At 35.7% G+C, this 25,602-nt stretch overlaps 1 protein-coding gene across 1 annotated transcript in view; it reads left to right on the top strand.

Moving 5' to 3' along the window:
* ADAMTS19 (ADAM metallopeptidase with thrombospondin type 1 motif 19) overlaps positions 1-25,602 on the top strand; it is a 158,228-nt gene that overhangs the window by 82,383 nt on the left and 50,243 nt on the right. Inside the window, exons 8-11 of the mRNA XM_052700979.1 lie at positions 2,955-3,060; positions 19,544-19,684; positions 20,846-20,996; positions 25,148-25,249. Of these exons, the coding sequence (XP_052556939.1) occupies positions 2,955-3,060; positions 19,544-19,684; positions 20,846-20,996; positions 25,148-25,249 (500 nt within the window). The remainder of the gene's footprint in view (positions 1-2,954; positions 3,061-19,543; positions 19,685-20,845; positions 20,997-25,147; positions 25,250-25,602) is intronic.

Genomic DNA, 25,602 nt, shown 5'->3' with positions numbered 1-25,602 from the left:
TGTGCTGTCCTTTGAGCCTTGGAGTTCACTGGGAGTAGTTTAATCTTGACAAAGGAGCAATTGTTCTTTATTTCTTCTTCTTCTTTTTCTTTTTTTTCCTTGTGTATTTAACCTTGGAGCATTTCCAGCTGTGTTAATAAGCCACGGGAAGCTACAGTGAACATTCATATATTTAAAGAAGAAATTCTTTCTTTTACCTAGAGACAAATAAACAAGATCAGCTACTTGCTGAAGTCGGTTTCTTTCTTTCTGCACTTGCAATTGTTAACCAGCAACAAGACATGAAACCAGTTCACAGTTACTGTTTCACTGATTTACATCTAGTAGCTGCTGTTTGATGGGGCTTTCGTGTATAAAGCTGATGTCTCTTAGAAGGGCAAAGTCGTAAAACACGCCTTGCACTTGATGGTTTTGGAAATTTCTAGGATCTAAAATCTAATTCAGTCTAAATGAAATGCAGGTCTTCTATTTCATATGTTGCATCTAAAAGTAATCACTTTCTTTCAAAGATTGTCATATATGTAAACTGTCTTGGTCATATATTTTTGGTATTGTTGAAAACGCTTATTAGAACATACTACTGCTTCTGCAGAAAAAATATTGCAATGTATATTGTTCTTTGAGAACTGGTGAGCATCAAACAGATTTTTATTTGGGAATTCTCTTCACATATATATAAGGTGCTCTGAAAGCAATGCCTTGTATTTATTGTAATGGAAATTACAACCGATACAAAGAGCACAATAACACTGATTAATTTCTTAGCCACAAAAAAAATATTCAAAGTAGTCAATACTATTTGATCTGAGTTTTCACCAGTGATAACAAAAGCCTGCATTCCGTGCTAGTAAATTCTGCACAGAAGGAAGTGAACCACTGTAGCTGTCATCACTGCTGAAATGCACCACCCAGCACATCACTGCTTTCACATTCACTGTTTGTTCTCCATAAATGTTCATCAAATGTCGATGAATGTCAGTGGGTGCCATTTTTTCCACATGGAGGAATTCAGTGACACACCTTTGCTTTATCCAGACTTTCATGTCAGATGCAAAGTTGTCAGTGTCCCTCTGCTGTCATCTGTCACATAGCATCAAAATGTAATGGGATACTGGTGAGAAAGTTCAGCCTCTACTGCCATACCACCATCATCCAACTCTGATGTTGTGGGCCAACATTATCAAATAGGAGGCATTACTTTTGGAATAGCTCTCATATTCCAACAAATAAGTTTTATCCAGCTGAATATAACTATTATCAGTGAGAAATGTGTTTCTCAACAGGATGCATTGTAGTAACAAGAATGGTCACAACTATTTAATATCAAGCACTGGATTTTGTTTAAGGATAATAATTTTACAATTTTGTTTTAATTGGTGTTGGCTGAAGTTAGAGCCCTGCTATATGCTTCTTCACATGTTATCATCTCTACTACTTAGAGCTGTAACATTAAAAACAGTTCTTTTTCTGTTTGCTGTAACATTAAAAACAGTTCTTTTTCTGCTTGCTAATTAAAACTTGAAAGAAAACATAATTGTGTGGCTATGAGGCACAAGATGGTCTTGGAATTATCTCTTGTTTTTGTTTCAGCTGCTGGAGCACAGCACTCAAAATACTGCATTACAAATTAGTGTTACTACTTCCATTACTTTCAGTAGATATAATAGAAATTATATCTATACTTAGCATGAGACATTGCTGGAAGAACTTTTTTTTTTTTTTTTTTCCCTTTGATCATGTTTTGCTATTTTTTGCAGACGAAATTTCTTTTACCCCTATTTCATTTTTTCTACTTTCTTTGGAAAGATATAGTAAAAACTGAACTATTCTGCTGCATTCAAAGCTAATTTGTGATTGTTTTGGCCAAACCTCAACAGCACTTTTGTCATAGGAGCACTTTGTCCAAAAACCTCTAGTCAGCTCAACTGAGAACACCACTGCAAGATTTGTGTTGGAGGCACTACTTGGATTTCACATTGTGGATGAAGGGCAGTGTTTAGATACTAATTAATTTAATTACTTGGATTATAAGAAGAATTACTTTCATTTTATTAACTTAGAATACTAATTATGACTAAATTTCAAACACTGTCAAACATTTCAAGCTTGATGTTTATGTACAAACACCCAGCAACACGTTAATCGTGGAGGCACCATTCCATCACAAGGATGTTCCCAAGAAGCAGGCCAAACACTTGAAACAGGATTTTGATTCTTTTCCCTGAAACTTCAAGCAATGAAAATGACAGTGAGTTCCCACTAAATGTATTTATGGCCTGAGAAAAATGGCCATTACGTATTACACAAATTAAGCTTCATGTTGATCAAGCTTTTAAAATTATAGACTGTAGTTTTTAGAAATAGAACATATATTCAAAATACTGTTTTAGACTTCTACTTCTTGAAAACTTACATGTTAGTACAATAAATAAATACATAAACTTTAAGTGTGTATGAATTTTACTAGTTCTTCGGCATCTGATTATTTTGCAGTTCTAAGTGAACATTCTACATTATGTTGATACTTAACAGTGATAATTTAGGTGCGATGTTCTGTGTTTTGCATCCTTACTTCATAATCTGTTAGAGAAAATACCAGTTCATGTTTTTCTCTATTTTACACATCAATATCCATATTTGTTTTCTGTCATGTTTTATTAAAGTAATGCTTGTAAACAAAACATTTTCTGCACACTGCAGTCTATACAATCAGGTTGTATTACTGTCAGCTAATCCTGCTGTTGTTTGTGATTTTTTTAATACATTTTATTTATTTTTGTGCTATCATCAGCTGTTGTAACTCAAAAGCTATCTGTTTGTTTTTCAATTACCTGTATATATAATTCGATTGCTCTGACCACAGTGAGATTTCAGACCTGCTTCAGGTTGTAATGCCTTAATATAGATGTTTATTAATAATTAAAATAATTGAATATGGTGATTATGTTTCCTAGGTATAGCATATCTGAGTGGAATGTGCAGTGAAAAACGAAAATGTATTATTGCAGAGGACAATGGTCTGAATCTTGCTTTTACCATTGCCCATGAGATGGGTCACAAGTAAGTATGTGGACAGCAAACCTAATATTTGTTTACGGTGTCACTGTAATTTACTTTTAAACTGATGGTGTGCTTAAGTTTTTCCTTCTTTTTTTCCTATTAGGAAAGCTTTTAATTTTGACAAAAACTTTGGAAAAGAATAGTTATAGTAATAGTGACGTGTATTGATATGCATAACTTAGAATTAAATAAGAACTGTTTATAAATTAAGAAAATGTTTACAATTTTCTGTTATGCAGGAGTCTTTATAGTGTCATAATAATTAGGCTAATTGGAAGGAAAGAGGAAAGCAGATGCCCCAAGATGTTCTTATCTTAAATATATCGGATCTAGCTCTACATATTTCGTCAGTGAATTTTAATGAGATAATAAGATCCCTTACTGAATTTATCACTGTCCAGATAGGACCCAGACTAGAGAAAAGATATATCATCAACAAAAAAACATAACACCTTCTAACCACACACAGGAACACAGCTCCTAGATATGACAAACAGGAATAATAATGTGTAACACTTCTGTGAAGATTCAGAAGCAATGTTTTTTCTGCACTATCAAATTTGAGAATGTTTGTTACTGATCTTACAAAACAGGGTTGCCTTGCAGCAGACAACTCAGACTTCTCAAACAGAAGAGATGGAAGCTCACTCTTGCTTTTACGAGTAGGGCTAGAATTTTTTTTCCAAAATTAGCTGTATAAGCCAGGTTTTGACTCCTGCTGCATTTGGTTCTCATTGTGAAAAATATATTTCTGGCTTTGAATTTCTGTGGAGCTGAAGAAGAGAAAGGATGTAGAATGATCATCCTATAGGGACATAAAAACTAAATTGCTGGTATGTGAATCTGGTGAAAAATGCTAAAGGCTACATTTTGAAATTTCAGAAGATTAAAGACACTCATTCATTCAAATAAATTTGGAAAAACAAATCACGATGAGACTTCAATCATCTTGTACTCAGAGTAATAATGGCATTTGGATGTCCATAGAGAAGACATCACATTTCTCTGTAAGTACTGTAGTAAATATTTAAGAGCAATAGAAATGAAGACTAAACCAAATCAGATTCAATAGCAAAGGGCAGACTGTTATTTGAACCACAACATTTATTCAAGAAATTCAATGTTACATAGGATACGAACAACCTACATTGAAATTAGGAACCTTACCACACAACTTCAAGAAAAGATAGCCAGCTGTTCTTGGGATCCACTGAGCTGCCTCAATTACAAAATGTGCAGGGGCATATGGGTTGATTCCTGTTTCATCATGAAGCCAGATTGCTTAATATGTCTAATCTAGAGTAGAATGATCATTTACCAAAGAAATTAAATAATATTTAATAAAGATTCATTTTCTCTTCTTGACTTTCTTTAAGAGCCTAGCCCTGCTGATTGCAACGAAGCACACTAAAGATAGTTGACTTCTTGGATAGCGAGAGCAGAACTGCACAAATATTTGAAGACAAACATTTAAATAAATGTCTCACTTAAAAGGTCCTCAAAAGATTTGAATGTAGCTAGTGTGTTCTCAGAGGCATATGCCTTACTCATTCTTAACTTTCTCAGAAGTGGGAATTAAATAGTCAGCGTCTAGACCAGTCATAAATCTTCCATTCTTTCCACATGTTAAGTCTTTAAAAAAAATTTTATGAACTCTTCTGAAACCACTTAATCATTTCCTTCTTTTTTTTATCTAGTATCGCTGGTCTACTTGCTCTTGTGAAAAAAAAAACAGCAATAGTGCAGAAACAAAAACTATTTCTCAAGGTACAAAGCAAGTCCTACCTGTTTTGTTCTCTAAACAGCAATTAAATATACTTGCCCATAGATTATCATTTCAGTAGATATGAAGTATATTTAACATAACTACTGTAGATTTTTACTGATCTTAGAACATAGGAAAACAAATATATTCACAAATGTTCACCACTGATGAGCAACAAAGTACCTTTAAAGAAGCTGGCAATTTGCATTCAAAGTTGCTTATTTTAGTGCGCCTGTCTCAATTCTGATATCTACATGTTTCATATTCACTTGTCTCTGGTAAAATCTCACGATCATTTGCAGACAGAACAATTTTCAGAGCTACACTGTCACTGACATAATTTGCAGAGTTATGGGTCTGGGGATTGTGAGGTGTATGGGGTGTATGTGGTATATGTCCAGATGCCAAAATCTAGATTGCTTGCACAAGAACAGAGGTGTGGATTTACAATTAATTACATTGAATACTTCTGATGAAAAAATATTTTTTTACTAGTTGTGTCGTGGTTTTCTGAGCTTTCCCAGTAAGCCCATAACAGAAAGATTAATGAAAATGTAACTCTGTAGCAGCTTTGTTAGTCCACATTTATATGTGAACTCAATTTCCAATGAATTGGTTAATGCTTACATAAAACTTTAGATACAAAAATAAAATTGAAAGCAGATGTTTGGTTTTTATAAAAAGAACAATTGACATATGCAAGTGATCAGCAACAAGTCAAAAGGAATGGTAAGAATACTTAGAAAGTGAATACATAGATTAATTGTTGAGCTGCAGCTAAAGTTGACTTTGACAAAAAATTAGAAAATAAATATTCTCAGTGAAATCCACTGGAAAATTATACCTTATTAAAATGTCTTTGTTCTAGCCATGTATATCTGAAAGCAGATTTTCTTCTAATGACACTGAGAATTGTGTAGGTCCAAACAAACAAACAAACAAAAAAGCTGAGTAACTTTTCAGTCATCTACTTAATATTTCATCATTCAAATACATACATTCTTGTGTGATAATCTTAAATAATCATATGAAATCCAATGAAAACAAAATGTGTTTTAAACATGAAGTTATATGAGGCTGATGGAGTTATCCTGTGTTTGTCAACACAATCCCAAATATGATAATAAAACTCATAAAAATACAGTAGAATAATAAAAACTAATTTTACAGTTCAAGTTGTCCACTGATCTTAGCGAAAGACATACTAATGTGGAGTAGGGAATCTTTCACACCTACACAGAAAGGATGAAGCCCAACTTGGTGACTAGGTCAATAATGCATGTAGCCCATGCCATGCTTTCATTTTAAGTACTTCTTTTATCTTGAGAAATAAGAATAGAATAGTTTGTTAGGGTAGTTTTTTGGGTTTTTTTTTATTCTTTGAAATATTTGGTGTTTGCCTACAATTTTTTAGTCTCCTACTTGTTTGTCCAGTAACTCTCAAAGAATAGCTTTACTACAGAAGGATTTGGCAGATTCTTCTGCAAAAACACAGAAGTATAAAAATCTAGGTGTATTTGGTTAGACACAGTAACTTTTATATCCTGACTGTCCTCCGTGCATTTCCACTTTTGCTAACAAGAAGGACAGGCAGAATTTGTAGGTCCTGATAATTCATGATTAGCATGGATGTTGTGGTTGAACTTGGCAGGCAGCTAAGCAACACACAGCCCTTCACTCACTCAAGTGTGATGGGGGGAGGATTTAAAAAAAAGTGCAAGAACTTGAAAGCTGACTAAAGGACAGATTAATAATAATAATTAATAATAATTAAAGAAATTAAACAAGCAAAAAAAAAAAAGAAAGAAAAAAAAAAAAAGAAAAATCAACATACAAGTGAAGCACAACAGAGTTGCTAACCCCTAGGTCACCAGTGCTCAACCTGAGCAACATCTGCAGCTAATTGCCCCATTCCTATTGCTGAGCGTAACATCATATGGTATGCAATATTTATTTGGGCAGGTTTGGTCAGTTGTTCTGCCTGTGTCCCTTCTAAACTTCCTGAGCCTCCTCAGCCTTCACACTGGCAGAACAACATGACAAGCATAAAAGAATCAGTGTAAGCGCTGCTCAGCATCAACTAAAACACTGGTGTGTAATCAACCTTATTTCCATCCTAAGTACAAAACACATCACCATACCAGCTACCCTGAAGAAAATTGACTCTTGTCCCTCTTGAAGGGAATGGAGGTTCCTATCTGTAGACCACACCCTCTTCACAGAGAAGGTTGCTTCCTCCATGTGGCGCAAATCAGATATGTTTCTAATAAACTTTTGCATGTAATGTAGTCTGTGGAGAACTGCCTACTCCTCTTTCAAGTGTTTCCAATAATGTAGCAACAGGAAGCCTGAGGTCACTTAACAGATATTTAGCAGTTCTGTGAAGACAGCTGAAGGACTCGGTAGCACAGGTAATATTTTCCTCAGTTGTCCTACGCTATGTCTAGCTCTGGTGACTGGTGACTTCACCAGAATTTTGGGTTTTACAGCCATGGTAGAGCCTTTAAAATGAAGGGTGGCCTGATGGGACTTATCTATCTTGATGGGGGAAATATTTCTGGGCCTGTAACCTAGTAAGACTGTTTGAGAGGATAGAATCTATGGGAAAGGGGAAATCTCTTATGAACAAGGGTTACGCCAAAGGATTGTATAACACCATCTGAGGGTAGCAAGAGTAGTGTGAGTTTCTAAGGGAGTCAGTTTGCAGCATCCCTTTGGAATCTGCTCTAGAAGGTTTAGGGGTCCATGAGAGCTGCTCACTTCTTCAAAACTACCTTTTTACAGCCAGAAGCAGACAATCCCGTTGTGTTGCAAGTCAGGCAAGCAGGACAGAAGATCAGAGTGGATGAACAGGAAGCTCTTCTTGGAACTAAAGCAGAGAAAGAAAATTTATGACATCTGGAGGCAAGGTCAGGATTCAAAGGGAGAGTACAGAGCCACCATTCCCATCTGAAGGGAAGAGACAAGAAAGCCAAACCCTAGCTTGAGGCGACAATGGCCACTGTTGTGTCAGACAACAAAAAAGGCTTTTTCATGTATGTCAACAGAAAGAGAAGGTCAAAGAAAAACATTGCACTTGATGCAGATACTCACCTAACAGTAAGGGAGAGAAAAATATTGAGGTATTTAATGTTTTTTTAACCTCAGTTTTTAATACTAATGATAGATCTTTAGGGGTCCGGTCCTCTGAAGTGCAGGAGCATGACTTGGGGAGCAATGAATTTCAGTTTGTGATCACCAAAATTGTAAAGGAACAGCTGCAACAGCTTAACATTTGTATATGCATTGGGCTTAATGAGATATACCCCAAGATGCTGAAGGAATTAGCAGGCATTTTAGCTGTACTCCTCTCGACAATTTAGTACAGCCTGTGGGAGTCGAGGGAGGTCCCTGGAAACTGGAAGATAGCCGACATTATAGCCAGCTACAAAATGTGCAGAAATTGTCTAGGAAACTGCAGACCTGTTTGTCTTATGCAGTCCCTGGAAAAATAACAGAGAAGATTTTTCTGGTGGATACTGAAAAACATTTGACAAATAAAATTATTGTCAAGCATAGTCAATGCAGGATAACCAAGAGTAAGTCCTTAGTAATTTCATCTCTTTCTGCAGCAAGGTCACTTGGGGGCTGAAAGGAAGGTGGTGGTTATAATCTTCCTGTAGTCCTTTGACACTGATTCTCTGACACTCCTCTTTGACACTTTTGGAATATACTGTCCAATTTTGAGATTAAATAGGTCTGTGCAGTTCAGAATGATGACTGGCAGAACAGCAGAATCAAAAGGTAAACAGAACTTGTGCCTACATCTCCAAGGGACTGATTTATTCTATATTCTATATTCTGTATTATATTTTATTATTCTATATATTATATTATTCTATATATCAGCCCTATATTCTAGGGCTGATATTGAACTGGAAAGTGCTGCTGACTCCCTAGAAGGACAGAAAAATGCCTGACACAGGTACAGACTGGGAGATGGATGACTGTGGAAGAGCTCAGCAGAAAGAGACCTGGGGGTACTGGTGGAAGCAGGCACAGCATGAGCCAGAATTGTGCTCAGCAGCCAACAGGGCAAACTGCATGAAGGCATTAATTGAAGGCATTAATCACTGCATAACCAAGCTGACTAAAAGGGGAGGATTATCCTACTACATTCAGCATTCATGCAGTATCAAAATCTGTATGCAGTTCTGAGCTCCATAATATAAAAAGGACGTTCAGGTGTGTGAATGTGTTCTGGAGGGGGGCAGGAAAGCTGGCAACAGGGCTGGAAGCCATGTCCTGTGAGGAGAGGCCGAGGACACTTAATTTGTCTAGTCTGGAGAAGAGAAGGCCAAGAGGTGACCTCCTTTCTCTCTACAACTTCCTGAAGAGAGGAAGCAGGGAGGGAGGTGCTGGTCTCCTCTCCCTGAGAATCAATGAGTGGATGTGCAGCAAGAAAACCCAGCTGCACAGCTTGAGGTTCAGACTGATTATCAGGAAAAGCATCTTTACTGTTAGGCTGGTTAACAACTGGAACAGGCTTCCTAGCAAAGTGGTTGATACACCATTGTAGTAAGCAATGCCCAAAGCTGTAGCGTTGTATTTAGTCTGTGCTCCCGAGGCATTTGGGCAACCCTCTTAATAGCACGCTTTAACTTTCAGTTCTCTTTGAAATGCTCAAGGAACTGGACTTTACAATCGTTGAAGATTGCTTCCAGCTCCATTCCACTCTCCTTCCCTCCCTCCCTCCATTTGGTTTCCCCTCCTTCCCTTTCCTTCCCCTCTTGTCTTCTTGGTTTGGCATGAGTCTTTCTGCCAGAGGTGAATGATTCTTTTGTATTATTTACTTTTGGTAAAAAAAAAAACTTTTTTTAAAAAAAACAAAAAACAACATTGAGGAACTATATGTGTATTCATATCATGGAAAATACAACTGTCATATAAAAGCTTTAAATTATTTTTATTGTTGAATCAAAGCAGCAGGACACCATGTCATGTTTAGATCCAGTTTTTTGAAGACAGAAGCATTGGAGTGATGGTGAGGAAGGCAGCTCTTTAGCAAAACTTACAATGTTAGGTGGACTTGAGTACATAGTGTATGTTAACATTTGTACATTGATATACAAGGTGTATTTTTTACCCCGTGCTTTTAAGACCAAAAATGCATTACAGACATTTTCACAGCAATGTTTTGCAGTAGAGAAGTAATCATTTGGTAAGCGTATTTTTTTTTTTTTCTCTTTTTCTTTTCTTTTCTTTTCTTTTCTTTTCTTTTCTTTTCTTTTTTTTTTTTTTTTTTTTTTTTTTTTTTTTTTTTTTTTTTTTTTTAAATATCAGCTTGTTAACTATGATTTCTTTGTCCAGAACTTTTTCATTAAAGACAAAGGTTTTTTCAAAACTGTTTTCTATCTTTTCCCATTCTCTGTGACTGGCTTGCTTGCCATTCAGTTCACTTCATTGTCAATAGTATACCTTATGTTATTTATGCAACCATTTGTGAAGCCCACATATTTTAAAATACACTTATAAAAATATTTTAATGATTGACTAGAATTTAAAAGCAAAGCAAACAAAAAAATATATAGTGGTGTTTTTGCATTAACTGTAGAAATACTGTACATAAGAAGAACTGTACATAATATAGTTATATAGAAAATAGCATTTAGTAACCTGCTCCTGGTCTGTTTATATCATCATTTTCACTATGAATTTAATAATGTAATAACATTTTAAATTTTCATTGTAAAGGTGTAAAAAAAAAAAAAAAAAAGTACTAACAAAATAGAGCAGCTTCCATGTACCCTCTGTCTAACTTATGTGGTGTTGTCTTCATTTATCAAATCCATTCCTGTGAACATACTCAATGTCATGTAAGTTTATATATATATAAATTTTTAAGTCCATGGTTAAATAACCTTAGATGATTCCAGTATAATGAGGTATACAACAAAAAAGAGAACACTGGAAATAGTACATAGGATAATACTTTGTAATTAATATCATTTTTTAATTTAAAGTAATAATAACCATAATATGACTTTGATTTATTTACAAAAAATCTACAGGTTAAATATTTATGATTTTTTTTTTCCAGTAAATTGAAAAATTCTCCGTTGTCCTTTGTAAATTCAAGTAGCATTTATTAAGACATTAATTTTAAAAGAAATCAAGTGTAGCCCTGATTCCACCATACATTGCAAGTGCAGACCGGTACCAGCATTCAGAGACTTATCATCTCATTATGAAAGGGTTATTTTTTTCAGCAGTCATTTGAGTACTACAGTGCTATAAACTACTTTTTCACTGATTTTTTTTATTTTCAGCATGTCTCTGCTGCTTATCTCTTGTGCTGAACTGTTGTATTTTATGATTTAGTACCTTATTTATTACGCTGAGTATTCAGCAGACTACTCCTGGTTCCTTTGGTAGTTGAAATTTCCTTTGGGTTCTTTTGTGTTTTGTAATCTATCGCATCCCTGCTCTGTTTTCTGGTTAGTGACTCCATAAAACTGAACCATAGCTAGTGTTCTCTATAATCTTTTAAATGAAATTTATTGATAGATCTAAATTAATCTTCCTCAGCTATCTGAGTTTTTCCATATATTTGCTCCTGAATTACTTTTTAATACCACTTAGTCTTTGTGCCTGAATCATGTGTTTCTAGTTCAATATCAGCATTCCTGTTCAGGTGCAATATGATGCTCTTAAATGTAATTTAGTTGTGATAATGGTCATCTTTTGCCACTTGTAAAACACAACAAAAATAATGAATTAAAAAATAGAAAAGCACATTGGCCTGTGACCAAATAACTCCTGCATGCTATGGGAGACTGGGGATAATACCATTGTATGCTGTGAAGGCAAGATACAAGTGGACACCTCCATACTCCCTCTTATCTGCTTGTTGGAGCAAATTTGATTCCTTGAATGCTGGGAAATGTGTAGGACAATTTTTTGAGTGTTATATTAAGAAATATAAAATGGCACTTCATAATGCAGGCAAAATTATTTCCAGAAGATGTATGCAATAGCCTCATTTGACTTACTTACATACAGAATAATGATTGAAGACTATTTCTTCTGACATTACAGAGCTTTTATTTCTTAATTCTCAGATATAATCAATTCAAATCAAAGTGTAGTAGTTGATACTTTTACAGTATGTGAACTGTAATGCATTTTGTGCCTGCAAGAATATAAACTTCCCTTATGGTAAAAGAGATATGTCTATCTTACTTCTGTCCATACACATATAATTGTACAGGTAGCGAATTATACAACAATTTATTTTTCACAGAAAGAAATAGAACCAATATTTGTCTTTTACTTTGGCCTTCATTTTAATTTTAACATAAACACAGAGAAATTAAGGTGATTTTTTTGTTTTTTTGTTGTTTTTTTTTTGACTGTTCATTGTGTACATTGAACATCAACAGAGATCATTTTCCAAATTTAGCACAGATTCTTTCCAGCTTTCTGCATGATGTCACAATTAAAATACATATATATATGTACATGTATATATATTCTTCTTATAAATAAATTAATTTAAAAGCCTGGCAGTACTTTTAAAAACAAATGTGGGAGGTTTTATAAGAAAAAGATATCTTTTTAGTTCACTTGACAACCTCATATCATGTTATTGAATTTTGTTTGACCAAATCTCTTTATCAAAATACTTCTAAACTGATTGGTTTTTTTTTTAAATGTAGTTACTTTGCACAGTGTGAATTGAAATATTGCTAATATTTCAGTAAGAAAATGCCTCTGTAGAATGCTTTTGACTTTCATTCTGTATATTCCCTATGCAGAATGGACAGAGTGTACTTATTTATCAGTTAAAAAATAATGTTTCAGCTTCTTAAAACAGAATTTGATTTGGTTCGCCGTATATGTGATGCACTACTTGTTAAAATACAGCACTGTCTTATGTGTAAATCATAGTTTTTCAGACAATTATAAAGTTACAAAGTTTCCTCTTCCCCCAAATCCTCTTTCTCCCCCATACACATCTTTCTCTTTCACCCAGGCACAAGGCTGAGTGTTTACAACTGTGGGAGAGAGGAGCTCATAGACAGAAAGATAAATGTGCCCAGCTAGCTTAATGAATTCTACTGGAAATGAACAGAACAGCACCTTACACTGACATAATTTCCGTGGTGTCTTTTACTGGAAAGCTATAGTTATGACTTTCATATTGATAGTACATAAAGCAAAACACCATGATTACAAGTGTATGCATTAGAATTTTTTTATGTCCTTAATGAAGAAATAGATTACACATACACAGCTAAAGAATGCTAAAAGATAAAGGGATGACAGTGTCTGTTCAGACATTATTGTACATAATGTTATGCTTAATTATGCCTATTTTGTACATAAATACATGCATAAATATGTGGAAAAAGAAACTGGAAGACAAGACATTGGTATCTACTGTGATGAAGTAGTGTAGTTGATACTTAGTCAGATAAAGATATGCAGTTATTACCATACTGCAGAAGAAATCAACAGTATGTATGCAGAAAAAGATTTTTGAAATTGTTTCAGAGCAGGATCCATTGCTTTTTTAACACACTCTTCGTGTACTCTCTAGGGATCTAATTAGTTGATATTAACATTGTGTCCTGCACTTGCCTTCATAACTGGGTGTTCATTTCATTGATTCTGAGGCTTTGCAGAACTTACTGCAAATTCTTTTAAGTGTATTTCATTTGTAAGAGGAAGTGTATTGACAAATTAATCCTGATGGGTTCATGCGGATATTTGTGGGGTATACTTGAAATTCAAAGCTGAATATAACTTCTAAAAGAATATAAGAGCTAAAGTATTGGAAGAGAATTAGAGTTGGTCTTTTTTTTAGAGCAGATACTGTTTTCTAAATTAGCTACATGCATTCACCTTGAATATCTGCTTCTAGTCAATCTCTGATCCTTTTTGTAAAGAAGAGAATCTTTGGATTCCCACAAATATCCCATAATGTTTTCTTTTAACAAATCTGTTTATAAGAGAAAGGTTCCCTCTCTTGTATGAAAAACTACACTACCTACTATAGAGAATAACAGCTTTAAAATCAGGAACCTGTTTATTGAAGTTTACTTCACATCTGCAAAGCAGTTATTTTCACCACTTTCAGCTGTCTGCTGCTCTAAAGCATTTGACTGATATCAGATGAACTCAGACACGCACGACTTTCAAACATACTTTCAATATTGTCATGTCTTCTCAATCTGCATACCATGATCTTTTATCTTAGAATTTTCTGGAGCATTGAGCAACTGCTACAACAGCTAAAAAGTTCAGAAAGATACACTTTATCAATGCCAACAGCTGGAACGAATGAGGGTCCAAACACCAGCATACGTCTCAGCAGCAGATTTCTGCAGCTCCTGCCCCCACACGCTGACAATGAGCCCCAAGTGCTTGTGGTGGTGGATGAGCCATAGGCTTATCCATAGGCTCTGGGGCTGCACACTCTGCAGCGAGTTGCTGAGCTCCAACAGCTTCTGCTCTGGCGCCTTTTGTTGTGCAGATTCTCTCCAAAAGCCCACCCACATCGTGTATTGAGAACCTGTCAATTGTGCCAAGGTCTTGCAGTCACGAGGACGAAGAGTGTAACTTTTCATAACAGAGCTCAACAGATTACTGGTACAGGGAGAGCTGAGCCTTAATCCAAAAACCGAAATTGCAGGGCAGGTGAGAGCTGAATGCAATCTCTGAATGATGTCAGTCCCCCTCCCACCTCCGTTCTTTGCCAATTGCTTGCCAAACTTCATGTGGATCGGGAGGTTGCAAGTCTGGTTCCTCCCTCAGACTCACTATTCTGGGGGATGAAGGGCCATTGTCATCGCTGTCATTTACAGCGGCTTCCACCACAGGAAGAGCGGTGGGCTCTGTTGGGACCATGAATTTCGCATATTCTTTTAGCGATTCAAAAACCAATCTCCAGGAACCCAAAAAGTCTTTAGCCACAGGTTCAGAGAGCATCTCACTGCTTTTTCCCACGTTTCTGTGTCAGAAATTGTAGCTCCATCTACTACTTCTACCTTAGGAGAGCTTAAATTGAAGCTTTCCACTTTAGTGTGATGCTTCTGCAAACTTGTTTTCATTATTTTACAAACTACCTCCTCCTCCTTTGTTATACTTGTTTCCGTTGTTCCCTGTTGCTCACCTTGGTCCTGAAAAAGTGATTCTGGCTGTGTGATGAAACATCGTCACATTTCTCTCAACACTTCCACGTACAGACTTCTGTGTTGAGCCTCGCACTTCTCTCAATGCTCTCTCGGTAAGGCTTCCTTCATCTTTCTCTTGATAGATCTTCTTTCAGCACTCTCTCGATAGGTCTTCTTTCAGCACTCTACAGACTGGTCTGCCTTTGGACCCTGTTCAGGCACCAATCGCAGCAAGAGTGCTATGGGCTCCATTGCTGGTGCAGCAAGAGAGGCATGGAATCTCTTGGAGGTGCAGAATAAAGATCTTTATTGTACATGCTTACAGTCTTTTGTACCCGTGCAACACCCTCTTGATCACATGTAGAAGCCAGGCGCCTCGTGTGTGTTGATGTGTGGCGCAAGTAGATGTTGAGCTTGTTTGCTCATCTGCAGGGTCTTTTGTTCATAACAACTTTCTTTGTCCCACAAATCATCAGCTCCAAGATTAATCACATCAAAAAGATTTTGAGCATTTGTGTGTTGTAACTGCTTTGTACCAGATCACAGTATATATGTAATGATGAATGACTTCTTTACAAATAAGGACATGTAACTTTAAGAAATGTAAGCAACATCTGTCTCCAGTGCTCTCAGCAAAGCAAATTTCCAGTTTCTGTATGTTCTGTTACAGTTCCTACAGATATAATACTTGAGGTAAAACAGGGTAAGGTAAGCCAGGAGAGCGGGGCAGAGGAGAGGGCAGAGCTGGATAAAGTAGAGTAGGGTGATTCTGTCGGAAGGAACCTATACAAAGTCACTGAATTCAATTGCCTGAGTACCCTGTGGCTTGGGGTGGGGAATGGAGCTGGAAGCAATCTTCCACGATTGTAAAGTCCAGTTCCCTGAGCATTTCAAAGAGAACTGAAAGTTAAAGCGTGCTATTAAGAGGGTTGCCCAAATGCCTCGGGAGCACAGACTAAATACAATGCTACAGCGTTGGGCGTTGCCTACTACAATGGTGTATCAACCACTTTGCTAGGAAGCCTGTTCCAGTTGTTAACCAGCCTAACAGTAAAGATGCTTTTCCTGATAATCAGTCTGAACCTCAAGCTGTGCAGCTGGGTTTTCTTGCTGCACATCCACTCATTGATTCTCAGGGAGAGGAGACCAGCACCTCCCTCCCTGCTTCCTCTCTTCAGGAAGTTGTAGAGAGAAAGGAGGTCACCTCTTGGCCTTCTCTTCTCCAGATTAGACAAACTAAGTGTCCTCGGCCTCTCCTCACAGGACATGGCTTCCAGCCCTGTTACCAGCTTTCCTGCCCCCCTCCAGAACACATTCACACACCTGAACGTCCTTTTTATATTATGGAGCTCAGAACTGCATACAGATTTTGATACTGCATGAATGCCGAATGTAGTAGGAGAATCCTCCCCTTTTAGTCAGCTTGGTTATGCAGTGATTAATGCCTTCAATTAATGCCTTCATGCAGTTTGCCCTGTTGGCTGCTGAGCACAATTCTGGCTCATGCTGTGCCTGCTTCCACAGTACCCCCAGGTCTCTTTCTGCTGAGCTCTTCCACAGTCATCCATCTCCCACTGATGGATTTTATCTGTACCTGTGTGCAGCAGTATTGCATCCAGGTGCAGCACTAGAATTTTTCTTCAATTTCATGCTATTGCTGATTACCTAGTGTGTCACTGTTCCTGATACTTCTTAGAAGGCCTCTTATCCCTCCAGAGAGCCAACAGCATCTCCCTGTTTTTTGTGATCTGCATACCTACTGGAGGTACATTACAGTCTTCTCTTCTCTTTGAGAAGAATGTTGAACTGGCCCTGGAACTGCATCTTGAGGAACACTGCTTTTGACCAGTGACCAACTGTATATACACCCAATTACTTTAAGCTCAGCCTTCCACCATTTCACTACCTAGTATAGCATAACCTGTTAATCTGACAGTTGGACATTGTGTCCAGAAGGATGATTTGACAGTCAGTGTCAAAGGCATTACTGAAGTCTGGGAAAATAACATATTTTGCCTTTCTTTCATCTACCAGGTAGGTGATCTTATCCTAGGTGGAGATCAAATTACCAAGGCATGACTTTCCCCTTAATTATCCAGTATTGATACACCTGGTAATAGCTTTGTTCTTTATCTGATTTTCAAAATTCACCAGGGTGATCTTCTCAATAATTTTTCCAGGGAGAGAGATTAGATGAACAGGTCACTTACAGGCATCACAAACTACATATATAAGACATGATAGATGTGTTGCCCTGAAAATAATGCTACTTATTTATTTCCATGGAAACTACAACAAACACAATAACACTATTTGGAAGAGCAGATTCTCAGCTACAAAATACTGTTTTGTCAACACCATCATCACTGTTTGGTACGCATTTTTGCTGACCACGAAGAAGAGCCTACGTTCTGCAGTTATAAATTCTGTAGCAACAGATGTGACTCATTGTCACTGTCAGCACTGCTGAAGAGCCCTATCCATAGCCTCACTGTGCTCACATCTGCTGTTTTGTCTCCTTAAATGTTCAACAAATGATTAGTGTCATTGGGTGCCATTTTTCCACATGAAGGAATTCAGAGACTCACCTGTGATTCGTCCACACTTCCATGTCAGACGCCATTTTGTCAGACTGCCCCTCTGCTGCCATCTGTCAAAAAGCAACAAAACATAACAGAATATTGGTAGAAAGATTCACCCTCTACTGCCATACCATCACTATCTGCCTCTGATGTCATGGGTCTACATAATGAAATAGGGGACTGTACTTTCAATGCAGCTCTCATATATAAAAAATAATACTCATATGTAAGAAGAATGTAAGGAAACTACCAGAGCATCTCCTCTAGAGTGTCTCTTGATAGTAAAACAGTGTTGTTTACCTCAGTTATACTGTTTACAACTCACAAAATTATTCCATCAATGCAGAAACAGCTAATCCAGTGCTCCAAATTATAGTGTACTTTGATAAGTACTAATTATAGATATACAACTCTTATATAATTAATTATAGAGACTCTAATAAGCATAAAAAAGACCTACTTGGGTTTTATATCCTCTACAAGGGATTTCTTCTCTGGGAGAGTGCTTGGACAGTGGAATAGGCTGCCCAGGGAAGTGTTGGCATCAGTATCCCTTGAAGTGTTCAAGAAATGTAGAGATGTGGATTCAGGGACATGGTTAGTGGGCAGTATTGGTATTAGGTGTATGGTTGGGCTAGATGATCTTAGAGGTCTTGTCCAACTTTCATGATTCTATGATTCTATGATGTTAAATTCATTTTATTAAGGAAAACGTGGTAATGCAGCTTCCAGAATTCATGTAAAATTTCGTCTAGTCAACAGAGAATTTGGGAACAGAGTAAAGGTGGAAAGTGAAGTGGTGACAGGATTTTTTTTTTTTTTTGCCCTTTGGCCATTGCCTTATGGTGAAATATGATTAAGCACAATGCATTCTAGCTTTCTACTGAAGTGAGAAACATCTCAGCCTTGTGTTTTCTAAGCCATCTGTCTGCTCTTCAGCTGAGGGAATGAATACAAGGTGTAAAGCTTTGTGCACTAGAAAGTTTTGTTTTCTTGCAGGGCAGACCAGGGATGCAAAATTCCAGCACCAGCTTGAATCTGAATTCAGTGGTCTGCAGAGTTGTCTCATGCTTATTTTTAAAACCAACTAGAAGTACTTCATTTATTTCTCCTAATGTTAGAGAAGGATGTTTGCGCTTAGTTCCTTCTTAAAATTTTATGAAACTTTTTTTTTTTTTTTTAAAGTGTCTTTTTCCTTGGTGGTTACCTGTTTTCAGTAAGAGTGATAATGAGTCTTTAGCAACAGGAACATTCTGAAGTAGATTTTTAGTAGATTTTTTTAGTAGATTTTTTTAGTTGAATTTTTCATTGCTTTGCAGCGCTTTATCTGAGAACTTACAAAGGTGGTATATGGCTGCCAAGTCTTTAAAATATTATTAAAAACCAAAACATCATAAATCATGTTAAATAAATTCATAATGTTATAAATGAATGAATAAATCCATCAATATTATTTCTAACAGCAGTCACTGTAAAGACAATTAGATGATTTCTCTTTAGACACAATAGTAATAAACTGGTAAGTATTTTATTGTTCTCTAAAATTTCAACAAACCAATTCCGTCTGGAATAACCACAGAATTAAGATCAAGTCATAGTGTAAATATAAGTAGAATTCACTGATCTTAAAAAGCAGTTTCCAGTGCTTTGGTTATTATCAAGAAAAGTACAACTGGAACATACTAGATCAGTTCTGAATTTTAAAAAGCTGTCCAAAATATATATTTAGTGATTAGATTTAGGCTGATTAGAACATAGTATTTCTAAACAAATAATGAAGCTTTGTTTTGACTTTTCAATGGTCTAATCCTTCAACAGTCTAATCCTTCTAATATGATTCTGTGTACTTCTGTGAAAAATGTAATGGAGAAAACGAGTTTCTCTTAATCTCTTGTAAGGATTTTAACTAGCAAACTTTTCTGAAAACAACTTGTTATTCTGTTGTGTTTTGTTTTCCTTTTAAAAACTTGAAAATTCAGCATGGGAATAAACCACGACAATGACCACCCATCCTGTGCAGATGGTCTCCATATCATGTCTGGAGAATGGATTAAAGGACAGAATCTTGGTGACGTTTCATGGTCCCGCTGCAGCAGGGAAGATCTGGAAAGATTTCTCAGGTGTATCTTTCAATAAACATAACTCATACCATGTATATTTTACAAATAGATGCAGTGAGTAACCTGAAAAAAATTTCAGCCTTTCACTGGGAGATTGAAAAGGATCTTCCACTTGCATAGCCCATCAAAATAACTTAAAACATGTGCTAGATATTATTTGGCAGATTAAAATTTATCTATTTTTGGCAATTATTTATACTCTTATATGCTCAATTTTTGAATGTGTTTGTATATATATATATGCATAAAATTTCATTTTAAAATACATTAAAGTATTTTAATATAGTATACATTGAATAAGGCTGGACAGAAAACAACTTCTAAACATTGTATAGATTTTATGATTTGTGTTGTGCCATTCAGTGCTATGCAATTTAATTACATTAATTCCTTTAAGTTACTGGGAGATATTTGATAGAGAGTAGTATGCCTAGAAACCAAATTAAAACACTCATTTTCATTCTTATCTCTCAAAATAGAATCTTAAATTCACAGATATATCTATTGGGAATTTACTTAAAAGAGTTAAGCAGTCCTGAAGTCTGCTTTATGATTCTGAAATAGTTAATTGAAATTATATTTGAAGTTTGAATTTGTACTGAATCTCAGCAGAATTCGTATGTCCATGAACTGATGCATTAAATAGGTTTAGGCATTTTCAAATCTTTTTTTCTTCAGTTGTTGAGAAATGTTGAAGTTCTGTCTACTGGCTCAGAAATGTATGTATTTTTAAATATATATATATAAATGTATATAAACTGAAGTTATTCATTTAAAATATTAGTGGACGTGAAAAACAAGCTGCATAACTGTCTGTGCATTATCAATATTCCACTTGTTAATAGCTGTTTCAATTTCTATCCAAGCCATAATCAGTTTAGTAACATTAATACTAAAATGCTATCCAGAATATTCCTGAAATTCCTAGTACTTCTGATAATTTTTCTGCAAATGTACAAATCAAAACACCATTAACTTCTTTCAAGAAAGCAGACATTAATTTATGTGGAGTCATTTCTCTGAATGACAGTTCAATTCTTATGAAAAAAAAAAAAAAGAAATCGTGAGCCTCTAATGTACAACATCTAATGCATGTATAAATCAGCATGATGATCAAGTTCTTTCAGATTGCTCAGCATATGAATCTCCATACATTGCCAGGTCAAAGGCCAGTAACTGTCTGCTACAGACGAATCCTCAAAGCCTCAATTCTGTGATTATTCCCTCCAAGCTCCCAGGGATGACATACACTGCAGATGAGCAATGTCAGATTATTTTTGGGCCAACTGCTTCATTTTGCCAAGAAATGCAGGTAAGAATGGGGATATACTTCAGAGAATATATCTACCAACTTATAATTCAGTTATTTCTGTTTATGAGAACATAGCACCTTTGAAGCTCATTTGCATTGTGCTTTTCTCAGGTTAAAATAAGCATTCTCATTTGTTTATCTTGTAAGGCTTGCTTTGCATCTCAAAATATACTGAGTCAAGAGTTCTTCTTCATCAGTGATGTGTTCCTCGTGCTTTAGAAATAGAGAATTGCAAAGTGTGAAGTGTGAAGCCACCTCATTGCAACAAATGGAATATTTACTGTTTATTCCACTGGGACCAGATTTTGTGTGTGGGTTCCGTTTCATTATGCTTTGAGTATTGAATCTCAGAGTGAAAACAGTGGTGTTACAGTGGTGTTATCTGGGTTCTCTGAATAGACCCTGATTTGCAGCGTTGTACCCTGTGAGCTCAGGCTGAGCCATATAGTGCCATGGCAGTAGGATTTCCAGTGCAGTTAAATAAGATTTCTGTAGCAAAAAGAAATCTCAGAGCAATAGACAGAACACATACAAAAAAAAAAAAAAAAAAAAAAAAAAGATATTGCCATTTAAGTTGAGCTAGAATTAAGCTATACAAAGTTTCCAAAAATTCTCCATGTACGTGGACTGTGTAACACTGATACTATTTATTATTATTTATTTATTATTATTATTTATTATTATGATGTTTGTAGTCAATTTTTTATCATCTTTCTCTTGAAATCTGATGATGTTAGATGGAAATAACGAATGTGTTGAATTCACCAAATTCTTTCATTTTCCATATTATGAAGTTAATGCAAAGTTCACTATTTTAACTATGCAGATTATTCTGTCTTCCGTTAGAGAAATCAGTGCATAGAAGACTCTTTTACAACTAAAACAGTACTTCTGAAGTTGCAATATCAATTTATTACAATAATTATTTTATTGTGCATTGGCAACCACTGAATTTTCCATGAAGGCCAAACTATGTTCATTTATTACTGCATACATTTTTGCCAGTAACTGGCAGTTTACTGTGGTTACAGTTATTGTCCAGAAGCCAAGAAATGAGTGAGAAACATTCTCCTTAAAGGTTCAGTTAAACTTCAGTAAATCCAACAGTTTATAGCCAAGGATTTCTTGAATCTGTTCTATTTGCTGAAGGATTCATGCACTTCACCATAACTATGTAGAAGATAAATCATGAACTAAGTCAGTCTTACATTTTTTTGTCACTGGGAGTTGGTTTGACCACAGACTTCATGCAGTCTTTTTTTGAAACAAGTTCATTTCTTTTTTTGACAGCTATTCAACTAAGAAAACAACTGAATAATAATGAAAATCAGTTTTCTTATTGATATCAGAATGATAATATCAGTGGTACATTCAGAATTTCCTACAAATTCTATTATTGAACAGCACTCCATAATTATTTGCAGTCGTCTTACATCGCAGCCTCTGAGAAATACTGCATGTACCAACGATTTTCACTTGCTATCTGGAATTCCTTTTTATGATTTAATGTCTAAAGTAAGGCACTGAAAGCACCACTGAATTTCTACTCCTGTATTTTCCTAAGTGAGCCTCACTCTTGCATGAGTAGTATCTAGACAGCATTTTTTTTCTTTTCAGCTTCATTTAAAAAACTTCTTTTCATATCCTTAGCAAAATTTATAGAGCCTAAGAAAAGTGTGAGTGGATCTCTGGGTACAAAATTTGTCATGTCACTGTGCTTATCTTGTAAAGGAGCCAAGTTCGCTTTTATGCCCGTGATGTCTCACACAAGAATCAATTAGACCTAACATTGTTTTGCATAACAGATAGCGAGATCATGGCCCAGAAGTAGTTCTCGATGATTAAATGTAGAACTTGACAATTGAATATAATCATTGAACTATTGAATGCTGGCTTTCAAGATTAAAGTCCAGGATGTGAGTGCTATCTAGTCAGCTCCACTAAAACAATTCCTGTCATAACACAGCTGCGATCTTTTTAAAGAAGTAGGAGACTGGTTATATTTCATGGTGATTTTTAAGACATTTCAGGGAAAGATCACAATGAAAAGAAAGAAAGTCATGGAAACATTATAGCCCTGGAGAAATATCCATCCTCATATCCACCACCACACTGTAAACAATCTTGACTTTGCACATATACAGTTCTGAAATGCTCATTTTGTATCCATTCCTTCCTTTCAGCTGGATCCTCTTTCCAGATGATTGGAAAAGTATCCCTATCATGCACACAGATCTCCCTTGCTCATTTTAAAAGCCCTTAAAAATAAAGGAATTCTGTAACATTGTGACTTTTCTGTTATATTTTATTAAATTTCAAATGTTAAAAACTCAGATTAACTACTAGCCTAATCTTTAAGAAAAAATAATTCATGTATGCTTGGCAATATTTTGTTTTGTATTGTATACACAAAAAAAGTATTTTACAGATTAGAAATAGTTTAATATCATTAGTATACTTTTATCACTTCCAGTTACTCTAATTTTCCACCTTAGTCTAATTGTAACTGCTATTTTATTGTGGTTATGATAGCCACTAAACCTCTGTGAACGTAACTATACATATTATGAATGGATAAAGCTTTCTACCTAGAGCAATAAATTTGCATTTCAGAAGTTTGTGCTCTGAATTTTGGGTGACTGTACTACTGATAGCGGTCTCCAGATTTCTGCTGGTTTTCAAATCAGTCTCAACATGAAGCACTGCAGATTTCTAGAGAAGGTCTTGTAATATGCATCATTCTCAAATTCACATATTCTTAATAGAAGTATTGGGTTTTTTTTTTTCAAGAGAAGTTAAGAAAATTGTTGAAAATATTTGGAAATCAAAAAAGTGGAAAACAGACATCAGTATGTGAAAATTTGACTTTAGTTTTTGAAAATCTGGGTAAGTTTTCTTCAGATGCAATCTCTGATGAATGAAGACATTAATTAGGACCAATAGATTAGCATATATTTTTGTTTCAGTGAGGCTGAGTTGTGGCAGCACTGCAGTCAATCTTTTCACAGTAGAAGTGGAAGCAGTTAGTCCTGAACATGGGATACGCTGTCTTTTCTTCACTATTTGAAGAAGTCTGTTGCTGTCAAGTTTTATCTTGAAGTGTATTTATAAAAATAATTTTAGAAATACAGATTATCTTTGGAATAAGGACAATAATTACAATTTGATATTGAAAAATATTTGTTAAAAACTATTCTGAACACAGCGTAGGTCTTCTGTAGCTAAATTTTAGGATTACCATAGCCTGACTGTTGTCATGTCAGTTCTGCTTTGACACAAAACTGCAGCAGAATGAACCGGAGGTGAATGTGGCTGCTTCAATCCTGAGCCCTCTGCAATCTTTGCCTTTTTAAAAAAATGATACAGTCGTTCATTGTTCATTAGAGCACATGTTTCCTGCTCACTAAGACTTTTCACAACAGCATAAGGTTTGTCATACAATTTTCATGCATAATATAAAGGAAACAGAGACTCTCAGTAGTTTTACCAATGTACCAGATCATTTCAGTCACAAAAAAACCATGTCTTCTGGCAGCCCTGGGTTCAAAAATCTTAGAGGTCTTTTCCAACCTTAATGTTTCCATGATTCTAAATAAAATGAGTGAAAATATGTATTATTATGGAGTTCTGAAAGCTCCAAATGTTGTTAAGAAGCACATCCCTTGTACTCACCTGTTTCTAAAATGAGGCTAAAAAATTTAGTTTTATCCAGGTGCCCAGTGGTTTTCCTGATTTGTGTGCTAGTAAACAGAAGTAGAATCCTCCTTTCAGCCTTAGCATTGTCGTACATCTTTCAGTCCTAGTTGGAGTGCATCTGCACACTGACATGTTCATAACATAGTGCAAAGTTATTCCTATGTGCTTTGTCAGTGCTGGAGTATGCACAGACCATGACCTCTAGGGTTAAACTCAGGGATTTCTTTCCCCTTTCTGTCAGCACACTAGCTTGGCTTGTATCATGTGTCAGTGATTAGTAGAAAGCGAAGCACAATTTGCCCTTACTGATTTTTGTCCACTTTTAGCCTATTTTTAATATCTTGAAGCTGGTAACTTTATTATAAAATTATTGAATTATGTGCAGAAAGTAACTTTTCTTAAGACAGATTTCATACTTTATAGTATACCTATATACCTATATACTTGGTTTTCAGCATGTCATATGCACTGGGTTGTGGTGTAAGGTGGAAAGTGAGAAGGAATGCAAAACTAAACTGGATCCACCTATGGATGGAACAGACTGTGAGACTGGAAAGGTATGTCTTCCTACAGCAGAAGTTATAAAGCAACATAAGTTACACTGAACACCTGACATTTAAGGAAAAACTGAATATGTCTTTGCATTTGTTTAAAGTTACTGCTTACCTCAATTTTCATGAAAACTATACATACATAATAAAATGATCTATGTATTTTCTATTATATAATCTAGACATAATACAAAAATACATTTCCATACAAGCAATGAAATGCTTTTAAAAAGTTAATCAAAGCCACCTGTTTTGATGCTTGCACTGTTCTATTTCAGTCTTGTTTTGTTTTTGTGTCATGTTTATGAATGGAATGCCATTGTTGCCCTGCTTGTTGTGAGCAGAAACATAAGCTTTGA

This window comes from Tympanuchus pallidicinctus, unplaced genomic scaffold (assembly GCF_026119805.1).
Source record: "Tympanuchus pallidicinctus isolate F22 unplaced genomic scaffold, pur_lepc_1.0 scaffold4, whole genome shotgun sequence".
NCBI classification, from domain to species: Eukaryota; Metazoa; Chordata; class Aves; order Galliformes; family Phasianidae; genus Tympanuchus; species Tympanuchus pallidicinctus.
The sequence above is the reverse complement of the archived record's forward strand: the minus strand, read 5'-3'. Positions and strand labels throughout refer to the sequence as shown.